This window comes from Numenius arquata, chromosome 13 (genome assembly GCF_964106895.1).
Source record: "Numenius arquata chromosome 13, bNumArq3.hap1.1, whole genome shotgun sequence".
Classification (NCBI taxonomy): Eukaryota; Metazoa; Chordata; class Aves; order Charadriiformes; family Scolopacidae; genus Numenius; species Numenius arquata.
The window spans coordinates 14,187,682-14,201,918 of record NC_133588.1 but is presented as its reverse complement, the minus strand read 5'-3'; the positions used below and the strand labels follow the sequence as shown (position 1 = coordinate 14,201,918).

General features: G+C 37.9%; 1 protein-coding gene across 1 annotated transcript in view; it reads left to right on the top strand.

The window, feature by feature from the left end:
• CDH13 (cadherin 13) overlaps nt 1–14,237 on the top strand; it is a 488,113-nt gene that overhangs the window by 89,830 nt on the left and 384,046 nt on the right. Inside the window, exon 2 of the mRNA XM_074158160.1 lies at nt 2,570–2,681. Within this exon, the coding sequence (XP_074014261.1) occupies nt 2,570–2,681 (112 nt within the window). The remainder of the gene's footprint in view (nt 1–2,569; nt 2,682–14,237) is intronic.

The window sequence follows — 14,237 nt, the reverse complement described above, 5'->3', positions numbered from 1 at the left end:
CAAAGCAGGCTTTTTATTTATAGCTCTGTACGACAAGAGTTTCAACTCTAAGATGCCAGTAGCTGGGAGATCAGAATATGATTTGTCTCTTACTTGTGGTGTTAATCCTTTAGAGGAAGAGTTGTTTGCAGTTAAATTTCAGCATATATTGCTTGGGCTGTTTTTTCTGATGTGGATTCGTTGTATAACATGGCTTCAGTTGTTGCTTGTGTCTTGAGATGGGAAGAATTTTCCTTCTGCTGTGATTACATTTCTATGTATATTCATTCAGGAAAACCATGAGTCAGAAAGGTACTTTAAAAACGCACCTGTGCACAAAGAAAACGTATGCGGAAAATGCATCTCTGTCTTTCTATGTATGTGACCATTTAGATGCATATCAGGCTTTTTATTTTAATAATCAGTAATTAAGTTTTACGCAAAATTTTGAGGGCAGGCACTGAGTATGTCAGTTCATGTTTGTAGTTGTCTCATACTGGAAGACTGAAGGGGACACATCCAATTCTCAACCCCTATGGAGTCCAGAATCTCTAATAAAATGAAGATATCAATGTCAACAATTGAATGAGGGATTGGGCACTGTGTTTTTAAGTCTTGGTGAGAGAGGCAGCAATTACTTGGATATGTAGAAGTGAATAATAGTCAAGCATATTGCACCTTGCTTGGTGTTTTGTCTTTCTCTTCTTTCTTAGTTAATCCTTCAAAGGGACAAGCAGAGCGCAGGTCAGGATGGAAGGCAAAGGCGTCCATCTGTTGCATTTGACTACCACCAGCTTAATTGTCATGAAATATTCCGGCTGTTTCTCACAGTCTGCTAGCACTTCTAGCCAAGCTTTTATAGCCGATGTCAGTGACATGAAACAAATGATCCAGCAGTTGGTTTCAATAAGAAGATCTAATGCAGACCAGGTGGGGTATTGCTGCCTTTGGTTTTTATAAATGGGACCACATAAAACATAGCGAGTGTGAAGTGCATGAAGAGCAGGTAACGTATTGCTCTGATTTAGCAAATGGACTATGAGTGGTGGTTAAGAGGGAAACATGCAGATGTTAAAATTCTGCAGGACATCTCTCTAGGATCAGGATCAGCATACTGGCATGATAATGTGGTGTAGGCAGAACTGGGAAATATGTGAGGTGTTGCTATTGGGTTGAGAGAAGTGAGAGTTCAGTTTGACACCTGAGCTGGTGAAGGAGAAAGGAGCCTTCAGCGTTCATCTGTGTGTGACAGGGGAGACATTGTCCTCACTTTATGGCTCAAGAGCTTTATTGGCAAAATTGTAATCACGTGTTGAGGATGTCTTGAGTAAGTAGACACCTTTGTGCAGGGCCTCTTGAATTTTATAGTGCATGTCATTCAGAATTACTGTGTATTTGACTGTTTTCTTCTTGGTTTCTAAATGTGCTCTCTCCTTAGTTTTTCTTCGGCTGATCAGCAAGCAACAGATTGGCCATGACAACTATGAGATCAGAGCACTCTGTACACCAGCTCAAAGTCAGGTTTTGAAAAACACCTTTGGAGGTTCTGAAGCATAAAGTACTTCTGAAAATGTGGTTACATATATAAAGATTGAAAAATACAGATTTGATTTTTCCTACTCTTGAACTTGCCTTTTTTTGCCTCTCTCTTTAACCTTTTAAACTTTTTACTTATTTTTTTTTCTTGTTGCCTCTTTCCTGGAAGTTCTTACGCCCATGGTCTCATTTAAAAGCTGCCAAGAAAAATGGCCTTTCAGGTTGTTGTCTATATTCAGGGACAGAACACAAACCTTCAGAGTCTGAGATTAGCATTGTACCTATTTCCAACCAATTTATTTTGCTTTTAAGCTTCCTCCTTTGCTAAGGTATTCCTGTGGTGACTGGGACCTTTGGTGACCACATACTAACAGTGGCACAAGCTGTATTCAACTTTAACCTTCAAATCCATCTCCACTATGATGTACACATTTCATTTTCAGTCTTTTCTCGGTGTAAACAAGCTTTTGATTACAGGGAAAATGGACAAACTGTGGCTCAGAGCCGGTGGGGGGCAGGGGGGAGGAAGAGGGAAGGCAACTGTTTATATTTGTTAACAAAGAAATTCTTTTATAAAAAGCAATTCCTGTGATGTGAAAATTTATCCTTGAATAAAGAACTCCTCCTGTAACTTGGTGATCAACTTTCTGAAACTTTGCAGACTCTAATTTATGAATTATTTAAACCAAATTAAAAGTGTTTTACTTAACCATGTATTTAAGCCTACCTGTGCTTTTAGTTGCAACATTGCATCCTATGTTTTCACAAAGACCAGTAATATCCTTTATTGATAACCTGGACTGAACTTAACCTTGAGAGCTACCATTTTGTAACTTCCATATCAGCCCGCATATATAAAAGCGAAAACCTTACATAAAAATTGTTTAGCAAGATTTGAAGGGCAAGTGTGATGTGATGGATATTTTGTTTTATGACCATGAAGCCCAATGTTTTGTTTTATGAGCACTGAGCCTAAACCCAGTATCATTCCCAGAAGCCAGCATGATGGATGAATGAGTGGATGTTAAAAGTCTGTTTCCTTTTTTTTCCTCAGGTTCTGCTGCTTGCATGTGCAGAAGATTTAGGATGTGTCCCTGGCTTCCAGCAAAAGGTTTTTTATATTGAACAGCCATTTGAATTCACAGAGGACCAGCCAGTTCTGAACCGTATGTTATTTTCATATATTACTATTGTGCAAAAATCAGAATTGCTTATGTATTCATATCACTCCTACCATTTATCAGAAAGCTTTTTTTGTATGTAGGATTTTGAACACGGCCATGATTCTGTCTGGCTTCCCCTGCATTAATCCTATATCTCCACAGACTTTACTCTGTTCCATATATTAGAGATGGCAAAATACTATATATAATGATTTAGAACAACATTGTGAAAACAGGATCATTCACTTCTTAAAAAAGGAAGTTTACTCTGAACTTTTATAGTCTTCCCTATAATCTTGGAAATCAGGGCTTGCTTATCAGCACTTCACTAAGTGTTTCTTTACATGAAATTCAGAGGAGGCTGGACGAAGCTTGTGATCATCAGTGACAGCAAATTGTTACTACATGTGTTGCAGAACTGGGATATTCAGTAATATTACCAATGACCAGGTGTCACATTATAAAATCCAATCTGGCATGGTATACTCAAAGCATTAAACTGAAGGAGATTTAACTGTCTTTCAGTCCTGATGTTAGTTCATTCAAATGCTTTATAGTGAGCAAGTGTTACGACTTGTCCCAAAGCCACAGAACTGAATGAACTTCAAGACTGTCAAACCAACACAGTACCTTATCCAATGGTTACTAATTTTTAAAACTTAAAGATACTTTTCATAACTTCCAAAGTCACCGGCATTTGTACATGTGATACATATTATTCTTATTATCAGTTTCTTTGTCATGCTTGGTTGAACCAGGAATTCTTTTGAGATACGCAGCATGGGACAGTAGTGCTTGGCATCTACGTACAATATCTAGATCCTACAATGCGATATATAGTGATCGTTTGGTGATAACAATGAGTAATATTGCTTTTCATTTCTTAAGTTCACACATTTCCCATCTCAGTTCCCTCCAGATATTGCTACTACATAATGGTGTATTTTCACTGCTACGTATGTTTGGATAAAGGTGTAATATCTGCGCTCATTTGCTGTAAAACGGCAATAACTCTTCAAAATGAAATGTCGGCAATACTTGCTGGAGTCTATTGAAAATTAAGTCATTCAGCTTTAAACTCGTTTGGCCAGTTAAAAACCTTTAAGATAATGTTTATAGTTTAAGCATTTTGATAAGTTACTTAGTCTGAGTTGCGTTTTCAGAGGAAATTTAGATCATAAGTAGTAATGCTGTTCACAGAGATGTGAGATTATTCAGTTTAGAAGAGACATTTCAAACTTATTTCTTTTGGCAATTTTGTTTTCTCCCAAGTTCTTATTTTAAAAAATTGATGAACGCATCATTCCTACATGGTTAAAAGTAGAAATTAATAGAATATAGAAAGTGTGGTAAGCATGGGAAGTTGAAGATCTATGTAAAGAAAAGCAATATTAACAAGTTAATATTAAGTTGAATAAAAATAGCCCTTGTTGTATTCTTTGGCTGCTTCTGAACTTTGAGGCTGTAGCATGTCTGGCCAGATCTCCTGCTGATTTGTGCTCGTCCTCCCAAATACTTAAAGGCCGAGTTGGTTAAGCCAAAATTGACTGGGCTGCTCTGTGGTGACCCAGCAAATTGCACTAGCACAATAATTAAGACGCTATCATTAATGCAAGGAGGAGATTTAGAAATGCCTGGAAACAATCTTCAGAATTAAATTATTTTAATAAGCAGACACTAAATTGGCCTAATATGTAATGTTCGACAAAGGCAGACTGTCAATGCATGATTCTAGTTAATTCAATCACTCGTAAACAGTATGTCCTTCATGCAGCAGCATTAAACCTCTGCACAGTTTCTTCATTTTGGCTGTCAACAGAATTGATATTTTTAATTGTGTGTTTGAATACACTTTGCATGCTCTTGCATCTTTTTATACCCATTACTCAAGAGCAGTGTAATTTAGCAGTTGCATTGCAATGTGAGGCTTACCAGGGCTATGTAAATTAATAGAGCAAGTATGCAAAGCAGGCCTATAGCAGTGATTGCTTTTGTAGTCCTCGATAAGCCAAGGAGCTCCTTAATTCTTTTCTGAAGTGCAATAAAACCGTCTCTTTCTTCTTTTTTATTTTTCAATTTAAACAAGGACCTCCTGTACATTTCATTGCTAGTATTTCTCTTGTAATTAAATATAGGTTATGACTTGTTCCTATGTATTTATTACTTCTACATATGGCAATATTAATTATATTTTACATTTACTGATAGGAAGAAGGAAAAGAAGCCCAAACTGAGGGTGCAGAATTTTATCTTATTCTGACTTGTACTAGTTCTTACCGAAGCCTATTTATAAGTTGGCCATAACATTTACATCAGTCCAGCTGTGTATGGATACCCTTCTTCCTGTTAGCTTCACTGGAATTCTGTTGCTATTTCTTGGCTTTTATCCCATTGTGCTCAGGATGAACTGCCTTTTTTTTTTTTTTTTTTTTTTTTTCCCCCCCACTGATTTACCATTGCATCTCACTTAACAGCAACCTCCAGACTGGGACCATTTTATTGTCCTAATTTTTGTGTTTACTTTTCCTAATTTTGCTTCTTTTTTTCCTCATCAGACCCCTTTATCTCCTTATAACTTGTGTTTTCTATGACCACAAACAAAATCAAGCGTTGCTTTCCTGCTTTTGGTCTGTCCAGTTCTTTTCCTTGAGTGCAGTTTTCTTAAAACAGATGTTCCCTTCGTGCAGTGGGAGAGGATTCATAGAGTCACTTTCTGGAAATATTAGAGGATCTTTCCACATAATTATTGTTTCAACAAGCAATTGTTTTACAGGAATTTTCTTCCTTATAGCTTTTTTTTTTTTTAGTTTAGATCTAGGACCAGCTTTTGTAATCAAATAGAAAAAATCATAAAGATTGCTACATTCTTGATAAGGTGATAATTGACAGCATTTAATTACAGGTTTTCCACCTTTTTGAAACATTTGTGGCCATGAAATGCTTCCCCATCAGCAGGCTTGTCTTTGGCAAGGCTGACAGGTCACTGGTAGTGACAATGCTTCGTCATGCCAGGCTGATAGAAAGTTCCTAATCAGACTCATCAAATGTGGAAATGTAATTGTGTTACATTAATCATGTTTATACTTAACATACATGAGTCTTGGCTTTTGGTGGTATTTTTAATTGACAATGAATCAAAGAGTGCTCTTGAAAAATTGAGGCAATTAACATAAAGGCGTTAGGTGATGTGTTGTGCATACTAAACTGGGGAATGCATTGCCAGTGATTTAAATGTCAAAACAAAGGAAGTTTTGACCCTTACTTGAAAAGCTTTAATTTGGATGTTAATTAATGGCTGACCTCTTCTGTCTCTTACGTGATAGATTGCATGTTTCAGAGCTTGGGCTGCTTCAAGATCAGGGCTTGTCTGTCTGCATTTGGGTACTTTTTTAGTTTGTGGATTTTAACAAGGACTTTTCTATTCAACCATATTGAAAATCTTTGTTTACTCATATGATGAGAAATATATTAGTCTGCTTATCATTAATGCTTAAAGGCAGTTCTTCTGTTGTCTAGCAAAGCTGTAGCCTCCAACAAGACATCCTTTGTTCAAACTGAATAACGCTTGTGGAAAGATCAGAGAAGACCATTCCTACTATTTCAGTATCATGTGTGTACATGGATCACAGCGCTGACCATGCTCACATCAAAACATTTCCTATTGTTTCTCAGATGATGCCATGTGAGACTTGTGATTTATCACATCCACTCTTCCCACTCCCCGTGCCATTTGACTGTACAGATGGTCTCTTTCTGTGACTCTTTCATGCTATCAATATTACTGCTGTTACTCTTGTTTACTGATCCATACAGCATGTGTTATCACACACACACTTGATTCACCTCCTCCTGCTTCGTTTTTTCTGAGGATTGTACAGAGCTCATGTGGCAGCCTAATTCAATATACCGTAATATGCCAAACCCTCTACAGAATTTTAACATGAGGTTTATAGGCCGATGTTAACAATTCGTACTGAATATTGCAGGTTTTAGGTAACTGGAACTACAGGTGGTAGTTGTAGCTTGCAAAAGAACATGTTCAAGTGAGGTAAGATGCTTGGCTTAGTAATTTCTTGCAGGGAAAACTATCTAGACTTTGGGGTAATAACTATGGATTTTTTGCCTATTCAGGTGCAGATATCTGTACAGGTGTACGTATCCTTGTTGAAACAGTTGTGGCTATTCAAAATAAAGAAGTCTTTGACACATTTTGAATTCTACATGCATCTTAAACCTATTCTCATTTCACATAAATCACTGGCTATGTTAAGAAATGTACTTCTTTAGAAAATGTTGAAAAATGACTTGGTTTCTGTGTTGAGCATGTGGTAGCATGTTCTATAGAAATGTGTCTGTCAACTTTTTTACCCAGATAGCTGAATGGCTTTTATACTCTAAGCTATATCTTAAAGTGTACATACTGGTGTATAGAATTTGAATACCAGAGCTTCAGTTTGACGCTTGGATACATGATGAAGACCAGGTGTCTGGGTCTCTGTTATGCCATGTGGACAGAAATATTAAGATTTGAAGCCAGATGGTAGGGATACCTCTTAATCACACTGTTCTGTAAATGGCTGTGGGAAGCTAACTGCATGTTACCAAAATTCCGGGGAATATTTGAGGGTATGCAAAATGGTTGCAAAATTATGGAAGTAATTTTTAAAGTGGGAGACTGTGAACTTTACAGCATGTTCATGGAGGCAAAGCGAGGAGGATCTTCAAAGGGAACATCCTTTAGAACTTAAATACCTAAGGCATTGCTTTCTAATTGAAGTTTGATGCTGAACTCTCACAGAGAGGGAGAAAGCTGTCTGCATGTGTATTGCAAATCTATATAATGACTAAGTAATATAGAACATCTCAGATGTGTCTCTGAATAGATGTATGCAGATTGATGTTGCAGCATAACAGAATATCACATCACCTGTTAAACTGCTTTCACACACAATTAAAGCAAAATAAAACAGGAAAAAATGGTGTTGATTGCCAGGTGGTCAGACAGTTGCCTTCCAAACAATGCATGTCAGCTTATTAACAGGACCTGAGGGGAAATGAGTTTAAAATAGACCGTTTGATTTTTATGTATATACGTTTAATTAAACTAGTTTTTGAAAAGTCTTGATGTTTTGAAAAACATTAGGCTGAACAATGCAAAAGAATTATTTAGTCTCTTAAAAACACCTTCAGGGTTAAGTCAAAAATCTCTCAGGGATATGTTCAGCTCTTGTAGAGTAGTGGAGGGAAAACCATACGCGTTGGTTAAACCTCCTCTTAACATAATAATCCCAAGGTGGGGGAAATGAAGATCTAAACTCAGGAAGCGTCTTGTCTCTTTTGTTGAGAAAAGCCATGCAACTCTGGTTTAAAAAACCCAACAACACAAAAAAACCAACAAAAAAAGTGGAAGAGAGTCTTCACACTGACAGTGAATGGTCTGTTAATGTGTTGGTCTTGATTTAGGAAGGTAAAAATAGCAGATTATTTGGTTTGAGATTTAATTTGTTTCTGAAGCCTTTTTTTGTTTTTTTTTTAAATACATGTAGGTTTTGGTTGGCTGAAGCATGCCAGCTGTTCTAATAGTCTAAATCAATGACCAACTGCTCAGTTTTAACAGGATGGGTCTCTTGCTCAGTGCAGTGCAAACCTTGTATTAATAATCTCCCCAGGTGCTTCAGTGGAACACTTCTCTGTTTGTTGGCAATTCCAAAACAAAACCCAGGTTCACTAAGGTATTACTCCCAAACTGATTAGCAATGCAGGCCCAGAGGCAGCCTCATTCTCTGCAGGTGTTTGAACATGCTGGAAGGCCAAGATCTGTCTTTTAGGAAAATGCAGGTATCTTAGCTTTGGGTGAACTCAGCAACAAATAATCTGACACTAAGTGCTTCTGGTTGACAAAATTTATCAGGATCATCTTCCTGAGGAAATGAGGGGCAGGGCCATATGAGTTCTGGTTATAATTTAGAGCTGGGGTCATGCTGAAGTGGCTGCAGCATCAGCCCAGCTTTGTCAGAAGGAAGATGCTGTTCGTATCTGACAAACAGATGCAACACAAATTACTGCATGCTGAGACGTTAATGCATTCCTGTAGTACATAGCTTTGTATTTTCACAGACTGCATTTCTGACAGAACTTCTAATTTGAGAATCTTAGGAAAGCACCATTCAAAAGAATCATGGCTATGTAACCTTTTCCATTACGTTTCAAAGTGGTGTGGACATTTAGCAAGAATTAATGGGAGCATGTGAGGTTAAATCTTCCTTTAAACATAGAATCTCATTTAAGTTAATGATAATCTTAAAGCATGCAAGTATTCTTGAAAATAATTGTAGATGTAGTTCATAATTAATTCTTAGCTTTTATGATTTCTCTCTACTAAACCAAATCAAATTATAACTTTTCTAATGTAATTATACTTATGCTTCAACTTGCAGTTTTTCTTTCCCTTTGCTTATTTAAAGCAGATTTTCCTGGACAGCAATCTGTCCGTATGCATCAGCTATTGTCTGCTTTAATGGACACATGGCCTTTTTAACATAGCTTTCTTGGGGCATGTGATCTCTCAGTCTCGCTTTGAGAATAAGCAACACTGGCAGTAAACTCATGAAGTCTTTCAGAAATGTGCTAGTTTGAGTGCTTTTTTCTAGATGGAGGCTACTGTCCTTGATTTTGTCTTATGTCTCTGTTCAGCTTATCCACCCAAACTCTCTCCTCTAGAGAAGGGAAAGAAAAAGTAACTTTTTATGGATTGATTCTGAAAACCCTAGTCATTTTGAAATGACTTGGTGCACATTTGTATGCCTTGTACCTCCTGCTTCTTGTTGGGCAGACAAGTGAAGCTATAGATAGTGGAGTAAGTGCATGTCATGTTCTGTGATGTGAATATTAACTACAATGTTTGTGTTCCTTTTTTTTTTTTTTTTTAATCTCTGAAAAAATATCAACCCTGGCGAGTGGTAGGATTTGCTGAAATAAGAAATTGGCTAAATAAAGCCCGCCTGAAAGGGGATTATCTTTAACAAAAATCTGAAATTCCTTTACTAAAGAATTCTTTTTAAACCAGGTGAAAATAAAATTGGGAGCCCTGGGAAGGCCTAAAAGAAGATTCCTAGAGCGATCTGGGATGTTGCTTTTTCGATAGGAGCTCCACTTTCAATACTGGCTTTGGTTTGGTTTTTCTTCTTTAAAAAAAATAAAATAAATCAGTGCAACCTTCTCTCTGCCTTGGCTGTGGCGAGAACTGAAGCAGAACTGAGGAGCTTTGAGCAGTTTGCACATAGCTGATAGCAAAAGAGAAATTTGACATTGAAGTTGTAACCAGCATTGGTGCCTTTGACACATTTGAAACACTTGCTAGCAAGGACCAGAACTTAAATACAGGTTAGACTGAAGTAAATGATAATCTAATTCATGCATTGGGACCATTCTGCAGCCAGGGATCCAGGTTTATTTTACTGAAGAGCAAATTGTAAATCTCTTACATCCCTTATCAGCAGTGGTGTGAACACTTTGGCTAGACCTATGTTTATGTGTGAACTGAGTCGTCCTGTCTTGCAATTTCTGCCAAAATATTGAAAAGCAGGTTGTACAAAATGATTGAATTTTTATTTTAATTCTATTTATATTATATTCTGTAACTAGAATATATTTATATTCTCTACTAACCATACCGGTAAGAAACATTGTTTGTATAAACGCATTCAGGCACGTGGGTTTTGTTTACCTTCTTTTGTGTGGCAGTTAACTAGAGGCAACAGGAAACGTGCTCTGGTTTGCTAGAAAACCAAATTGCCTGGTTACAAGTAGGACTCCTGCAGACTTTTTTTAGCTGGAATTTTAATTACAGTGCCAGCTCTCAACTTCTACAATAAAACAGTAGGGAGAACACTATAATTTGACCTTTATAAAACATTAACACCAACCTATACAAAAATATAACTTCAACTTTGAAGAATAAATACAGTGGGAGGCTGAATTCAAGGAATTATGAAAATGAAGTCTGCATGTAATATTTTTACTTTTGGAAAAAGCATAAAAAAATATGCTACTGTGTACACCAAAGTGACATTGGAGTGTTTGGTTCCCTGTAGCCATCTTCTGGTCTTCATATAAGAGTGCTGCACAGTTGGCAGAAGAATATTTTGACAGTTTTACTATGCCTCAGGGAAAGCAGTCCTGCTGCGAGGCTTAGAATAAAGGATACTATATAAATTATATGGGAAATGTTGATGTATGAAAAGCAGAGCCTGTTTCTTCCCCCAGAAGAGTCAATTCAGGAAACTTCAGGTGCCTGCTCGTTCCCCCTGGATCTCTTCTTGTCGTTCTTCTGTCTCTTCTCCCTAACTGTGTTCCCTGGAGGGAGAATTATTCCTGACAGTCAGCTGCTGTGACTTGCACCCTGGGCCAAGAGTTCCTTTCTTCTGCTGAGAAACACAAAAGAAAAAGGTAGGGCTGAAGAGGAGGAGCAGAGTAGCACAGTTCATGCCTGAGTTGCATGGGAACGTGAATGCAACAGCACTGTTGGAACATGAAATGGGTACCAGTACTGGTTCCCAACTGTATACAGCACCATAAACAGTTGCAAATATGAATGCATTTTGGGTTAATCCTGGTTAAAATAGTTCCTGAGTTGTGGTGTGGCAGCTCAAAGTATTTTTTTAGTTCTGTCATTGTGGAAAGGTCGTTAAGAGTGTGCTCCAGGTCTTCAATTGTCTATAATATCATTCAAAGTATAGTTTAATCAACTTTACCCTTTTTTTGTGGAACTGAATTGAAACTGTAAACATAAGGATACTTTAAACGAATTGGTTTTAGATCCCATAATAAAAATAAAATTTGAAGATGTTTGAATGCCAAGGTTATAAGTTGCTTTTATGTGACCTAAACCACTTCTGTTTTCGTTGCCTATCTCACGTTTACTTTGTTGTTTGTTTGACAGGTGAAACATTAACTGCCCAAATCTATCATTCTTTAATTGTACTCCTGATATTATGTTTCACAACACATGATATTATGGATAGCTGCTGTTAGTAAGATCCACCTGTTTCTTTGATGCTTAATGTTATATGCCATAAATACTGGCGAAGAGAAATACTAAGAGTGTATATCACTTTCTGGGAATGGAACGTTTCAGTACTCAAACTTTCACCAACCTAATGGTTCACAGACCCACTTAAGGTTAAAAGTTGTCTCGAAGAGCTGTCACGCTTGGAGTGGTATGTCTGTATTGCTGTGGGGAGCAGTACAATTCCAGTAACTGCCCTGTTTGCATTCAAGGAGAGGCTTCCTCTGCCTGTCTCGGCGCTTGAGGAAGGAGAGGATGAAGTGTTTGCAGCAGTGACTCCTCTCTTTTGATGTGCAATGCTCAGCCTCGTCCCTGATGACCACAGAGTTTCCTTAGACCCGAAGCCAGGCAGACCTGACAGAAACATAAGGGAGTTTCTTTAATTCCTCCGTATGAGTTAGTGTTGAAACACGATGCTGGATTTAATCAAATGATATGGAGAGTTGGGAGGCAGCTCTAAGTATTGTGGTCAGCGAGCTTCCCAGGGATTCAGTGGGGCTGAAGGAAAGGCCATGAACTCAGTTGCCTAAGAACCTGTGTTTGGCTGTCTAGTTACTATAGCTTTGGGGGTGTGGTTTTGGCGTTTTTATTTGGTTTTAATCTTGGTTCTTCTAGGCAAAAGTGGTGTTCAGTCTCTCTTGTATTTGTGGAGAAACAACTTGTGTGACATAGAAGAAAATAGGAAATAGTGATTTTTACAATATTTTTCTAGAGAAATCAAAGCAGTGTTGTGGAAATAGACAGTATAATTTGCAATCAAAGAGCTCACTTCATTTAATTTTTTAAAAGTTAGGTTTGTGACACAGGAAATAGCCTAAAATTAACTTAACGGAGCTGATCAGTTCACCGTCCTGATTAATAAGAGAATGTAATGCTCCAAATGCTCTGTAAGATTTGGTATTTATTCTGAGAAATGTCAGATCTTAGGCAGGTAGGCAGAAGCTTTTTTGGCATAATAGGAGCTTGTCGACTGTAAATCAAAATAAGAAACTTTATTAAAAATGATATTATTACTTCTGGCACTTTACTTTTATTCTTTGAGACACTGTCTTTAATAGCTTCTCCAATAAAGTTAGAAGAAACTGAAATATAGAAGCTTTATCACTTACATAATAAATCTATTAATCTTAATGCTTCTGGAATTATTAGGCATTGACTACTTACTACTGTTTTTATAAGCCAGCATCATTTCCCAGAATTGTATGATACTAACTAGAGTTAGCACTGATAATTAATTGAAATGAAATTACTTGTACGATGAATGAGTGCTGGGCACGTTTGACTTAACTCTTTCTGGCACCTTAGCTATGCTTTAGATCCTGATTTAGCAAGGTATTTAAGCAGCACCTTCATTTAAGTTCCTTCCATGCTCTACAGCGAAATTTGATTTTTACTTCAGTGTACCATATCCCTAAATCCTTTGAGTTTCAGCACAAGTTTTTGCTTATGCAAAATGTTTGCCCTTTGGGAAAGGTTTGGCAATGGCAGAACTGTAAGGTGACTGTAACCTAGGCAGCCATGCAAAAGAAAAGGCATATAAGTTTCCTAGCACATGCGGTTTTTGTGTTGAAACAGGTGGAGTGATTATGCTCAGAACCGTAAATACAGCAAGAAGCTCAGCTTCCATAGATGAGTGCTCTTTATGCTGAAGTTCAGATTTCCTTCATAAGTCTGTGCCAAAACTCGTGTTCTTCCTAGCTGCGAGTGGTACTGGATTTTAGGTAACTGAGCAAACAGATCTAGACTGGTCTTTTTGTATGTTCTCTTAATGACCTTTTAAATGTAATGGCTGGGATGAGCACTGGAAGTAGGTGACGGCTGGTGCCACAGCCCTGCTGCCTGCGGTATGCAGGCAAGAGCCTCCGGAAGCCAGGCTGCTGGCAGGGCTCCTGCCAAGGAATGAGCAGCAGCTGCCTTGGGCTGGGGAAGAACAGCCCTTGCTAGAACAGCTGGTGCTGCCCCCATGAGAACTGACAGATTTAAAAGTTTAATACAGATATAAATATTTTTTAAGTAAGATCAAAGGCCAGGCTTTAATGTGACCAGATTAGAAATGTTAGGTCACAGGTAAAGATCATAAAATTGTTCTCTGTCTCGCTTTACTACTTATACGGGTCTCTAATGCAGGTCTGTAATACAGTCTTCCTCCTGGAGCTGGGAGTTTAGAAAACTCAGAAGCAGCCCCTGCTTTCAGTTTGCCCTCTGAAAATACCAGCATGAGTTTAATGCAGTATTGCCAGTGGGAGAGAGCCAGTTTCACTCAGGATGAAATCTTGAGTGCTTATTTCCATCAAGGCAACAGAAATACATAGTGCCCACAAGGATCAATTAAAGAGCATATTTAGACCAAAAGAACCTTCGAAGCATTGCAGGCTTTACATGGCCCGTGCACAACAGATGTGAGATGCAAGGAGTGTGACAGCACACACTGAGCTGGCTGCAGGTGGGACTTCACTGGGCCGTTGGGTAGGGCTGTGCAGAAGTGGGAATGG